Raw genomic sequence first — 4,669 nt, 5'->3', positions numbered from 1 at the left:
AAATAATTATTTCCAAATTTTATAGTGGAGATGTTTATTTATTTCTCATTACATGTTCAAAGAAATAATTAGAAATATAAAAGGAATGCATATTCTCTTGATTCCAAAAATTTAAACTTTATTTCATCTTATTCTAAGAAATAATTATTTCATTGAACCAAATGAGTCATAATCGTTTAGAGCACATCAAAGATTCGGAGAAAAAAAGTTTTAATTTTTTTTACTAAAAATTAAATGTTATTATATATTATTTAATTATCAGCTAGATTTACTTAAGTAGCAAATAAAGCGAAGTTTAATTTTTGTAGCCCTAAGATCTCTTATTTAATTTCTCACTTTTGATTTGCCTAATGAATTATCATCATTGCGTCAATGAACTAAAAATAATATTTTCATCTTCCCGATTTGGTGTTGCTTGGTGGAGCTATTGGGTTTGTCAAAATTAGAGTTTCGAATAATAAAATATAATATTTAATGAAAAAAAAAAAACACAATTAAAGTTGTAGACAATTAATTTAAAATTTTTACTAAAATATTTACAAAATGCATTACAAAAATTATCACTAAAATATTTAAAAAAATATCTGTTGTTGATGACGATTCAAGTCTATACTTACTTGAAAGGAATAAAACAGAAGAGTATTTGCATCCTGGAAAAAAATCTTTTTATTTTTATTTTGTTTCACTTTATTTTGTATCAAAATTCGGAAACAGGGAAGACGCACTTTATTTTGTATTAGGTAAAGAAAGGAAAGCTGAAAGGTGGGTATTGCCTATTGGCTGTTGAAAATTCGCTATCATCAAGTGGGCTTAAGGGCCCGAATCCTTTTTTCTATTATTTTAAATATTAAATTATTGAGTCTACTGCTAAAAAGGTACAAGGGCCCATTTCACTTTTCTTTTAATTACTTTGTTTGGTTTTTTCGTACAAAAGATTGAGGCCATGGACTGCCATGCATTTTTTGACTGGACTAGCAATAGAAATAGTGCTACATTTTGACTTGCTGGGCTTGGCCGGCGACAAACACAACACCCAACCATCCTGCATTATTTAAGGACTCACAACGCACATTAATTAATTAACCACATTTAGTCCATATAGCATGGCATCCTCATCCTCTGTTAATCCCATCTTCTTATTCTCATGGGCTCTAACTTTTGCTCCTTTTTACACTACTTATACTTTCTAGTAGTACCATCTTGGTCAATTTTGGAAATAGAAGTGAAGGCTCTCCTTGATAGTGGATGGTGGAACTCCACTGCAACCGCAGGCAACAACACCCCCGGCTTTGGCTCTGGCTTAGGTCACTGCAAGTGGGGTGGCATAACCTGTAATGACGCTGATAGTGTCACCGAAATTTTCCTTCTTTATTCTATCCGCAACCCAAATTTGAACCCTCGCATGATTAACTTCTCTTCTTTCCCAAACTTGGAACTTCTCGATCTCAGTGAGAATGGTCTCCATGGGAGTATTCCCTTCGAGATTGGTGCTCTACAGAAGCTCAAGTACCTTAATCTGTCCCATAATTTTTTTTCTGATGTGCTGCCACCTCTTTTCTTCTCTAATCTCACCCAACTAGTGGAGCTCGATTTTTCTTACAATGCATTCAACGTCTCCATTCTCTCACTCATGAGCAATTTGACAAATTTAATTTCTCTAAATCTCAGTGACAACATTCTTGCAGGACCAATCCCTTCGTCCCTTGCTCTCTTGAAGAACTTGAAGGAGCTGCACTTGAGTTCTAACAACCTCATTGGTCCACTCCCTTCTTCTTTGGGCGATTTAACGAATTTGATGTCTCTATTCTTATATAGTAATCATATCGATGGTTTAATCCCACCAGAGATCGAAAGTTTGAAGAAGTTGGAGCATCTAGACTTGGGTTTTAACAAGTTCCAGACTCCAATTGATCCTCTAAGTCATTTGATCAGTTTGAAGACTCTTCACCTCCATTTTAACCAATTAAGTGGTTCCATCCCTCCACAAATAGGGAATTTGAAGAATTTGGAGGAGTTAGTCCTTGAAAACAACATGCTGGTAGGTCTAATTGCTCCCCTAAGTCATTTGAAAAATTTGAACTTTTTGTCCATTCACAATAATAGCCTCACTGGCCCAGTCCCTTCAGCCTTTGCTCGTTTAACCAATTTGACATACTTCAACCTTTCCTCAAATAAACTCAATGGTACCATACCACAAGAGCTTACCCAATTAACCCAACTTGAGTACCTTAATCTATCTTCGAACCAACTTACTGGAGAAATACCAAGAAAAATGGGAGGACTTTGGAATCTTGTTTATCTAGACTTCTCACAAAACAACCTCAGCGGGCATGTCCCAAGTGATCTGAAAAATTGCTCCAAATTAGAAATACTGGTATTGAGTAGAAATTTTTTAAGTGGAACTATTCCAGAAGAACTTCAAAATTTATCTTTTGTTGACCTTAGTCATAACATAATAAGTGGAGGGTTACCTTTGAAACACAAATATATGGAACCTTACGTCTTCTGGAATCTCTCCTATAATAAGATCTTTGGAACCTTTCCATCTTATTTTTGTGATTCATTTTTCATTGACTTATCGTATAATTCCCTCAATGGACCAATAGATGATTGTGTGTTTAATTATAATGAATCCATGCAACTAATTGGCAACAAGAATTTGTGTGGTAAGATGAGACCTTTCCCTCCTTGCCTTCCATCCCCTGCACCCATTGGCTTCATGTACAAAACAAGGAGAAATATAGGAAGACATAAAAAGTCCATTTTTATTCCCATCGGCATATTCCTATCTCTCCTTGCTCTTGGATTTGTTTTCCTATCTCATCGAAAGGGAAAGAATACAAAAAATGAAGCAAGTGTCATTAAGAATGGAGACATATTTTCGATATGGAATTATGATGGTAGGATTGCATATGAAGACATTATTGAAGCGACAGAGGACTTCGACATCAGATACTGCATCGGGATAGGAGGTTACGGTAGTGTTTATAAAGCACAATTGCCCAGTGGGAAAGTGGTTGCTTTAAAGAAACTTCACCATTTGGAAGCTGAGGAGCCTGCATTTGATAATAGTTTTAGGAATGAGGTTCACATGTTAACCCATATTCGACATCGAAACATTGTGAAGCTTCATGGATTTTGTCTACATAGACGATGCATGTTTTTGATTTATGAGTACATTGAAAGGGGGAGCTTATTTTGTGCCTTGAGGGATGATGATGAAGCATTGAAGCTAGATTGGATTAAGCGCACCAACATTGTTAAGACAACATCACATGCTCTATCTTACATGCACCATGATTGCATCCCACCGATTGTTCATCGAGACATATCAAGCAACAACCTTCTTTTGAACTCTCAATTTGAGGCTTTAGTGTCGGACTTTGGTACTGCCAGGCTATTACACTCTGATTCATCCAATCGAACAATAGTTGCAGGCACTTATGGATATATTGCACCAGGTGGATTGTATATTCTTCTTCTTTTAAACTTTCTCATATTTTCCTTATATTATTAATTGGATCATTTCTAGTTTAGTGACTTGTCGATCTTAACATACCACCTTTTTTATTAGTTGTGTCGCAACATGTGTAGAATTTTGTTGTTTGCAGGTATTGTAATTCTGATAATATAACATAATGCGGATGGTTAGATTGAACATGGTACATATCATTAATTGTTAGGAAGAGTCATGTTTTAACATCTTATTATTTTTTATGCAGAACTTGCCTACTCCATGGTTGTTACAGAAAAGTGTGATGTTTACAGCTTTGGGGTGGTGGCACTAGAAATAATAATAGCTAGGCATCCTGGAGAGCTGCTTTCCTCATTGTCATCTCCATCTACTAAATACATAATGCTCAATGATGTGATAGACTCACGCCTTTCACCTCCAACCAATCAGCTAGTTTCCAGTGAGCTTGTTCTTGTTACAAAACTTGCTCTTACTTGTGCAAATGCCAAACCAAAGTCGAGGCCAACAATGAAGACTATCTCTGAGGAACTTCTTGGTCAACGGAAGCCATTAACCAAACCATTTCATGAAATTTCATTGTCGCAATTATGGAACCAATAAATTTGTTTGGTATGTGCAAATTGTAGTAGTCAATAAGAAGTTAAAACCAACAGTGCTCATATTATTGTTCTGCACAGTTGGGCTTCAAGTCGAATATAAAAATAATTGTATTATCAATCTCCTTTTTAGGAAGTATAACTATTTACATAAGTAGATGATTCATAAATGAGTATTTCATCTTTAGTGACTAAGCTACCTTTTCCCAATAACTTTCTCCACACATAAGCTCACAGATACATTTTCTTGTTTTATTCTGCAAGATAAAGTTTCATACCAAGTACAAATGGAATATTTACTTTGTGTAGACATGCACATTGTTGGTCATTGTCCTCATTAAACAGAATTGAGATCTAGAATTGCATAAAGAAAGAATAGAGCTTTCAACACAAAAATAGAAATTCTTGATTATGCCCAGCAACTTTGGAACTAAAGAAAAATCTTTGCAACCAAAATCATAGTTTAGCATCTATCTATGGGTTTTTGTTGACATTTGCCTAATGTAAGTGGGGTGTTTACTACAAAAATAGATAGACTAGAAAAAAACACATAATGCTAATTCCATGAGAACAATTTCTTCTTATATATATATTGTCG

At 35.0% G+C, this 4,669-nt stretch overlaps 1 protein-coding gene across 1 annotated transcript; it reads left to right on the top strand.

The window, feature by feature from the left end:
* The first annotated feature begins 1,144 nt into the window (after positions 1–1,144).
* Positions 1,145–4,075, top strand: LOC131148072 (MDIS1-interacting receptor like kinase 2-like). The gene is made up of 2 exons (XM_058097811.1): positions 1,145–3,461; positions 3,723–4,075. The coding sequence occupies exons 1-2, from the start codon at positions 1,145–1,147 to the stop codon at positions 4,073–4,075; spliced, it is 2,670 nt and encodes an 889-aa protein (XP_057953794.1).
* The last annotated feature ends 594 nt before the right edge of the window (positions 4,076–4,669 follow it).

The sequence above is a fragment of the Malania oleifera genome, chromosome 1, assembly GCF_029873635.1.
Source record: "Malania oleifera isolate guangnan ecotype guangnan chromosome 1, ASM2987363v1, whole genome shotgun sequence".
Classification (NCBI taxonomy): domain Eukaryota; kingdom Viridiplantae; phylum Streptophyta; class Magnoliopsida; order Santalales; family Ximeniaceae; genus Malania; species Malania oleifera.
The sequence above is the reverse complement of the archived record's forward strand: the minus strand, read 5'-3'. Positions and strand labels throughout refer to the sequence as shown.

Bases quoted from the DNA above. Each gene is read 5' to 3' on its own strand.
- LOC131148072 (XM_058097811.1), top strand. From the start codon at position 1,145: ATGGGCTCTAACTTTTGCTCCTTTTTACACTACTTATACTTTCTAGTA. The intron at 3,462-3,722 runs GTGGATTGTATA...TTTTTTATGCAG, and splicing joins TTATGGATATATTGCACCAG to AACTTGCCTACTCCATGGTT.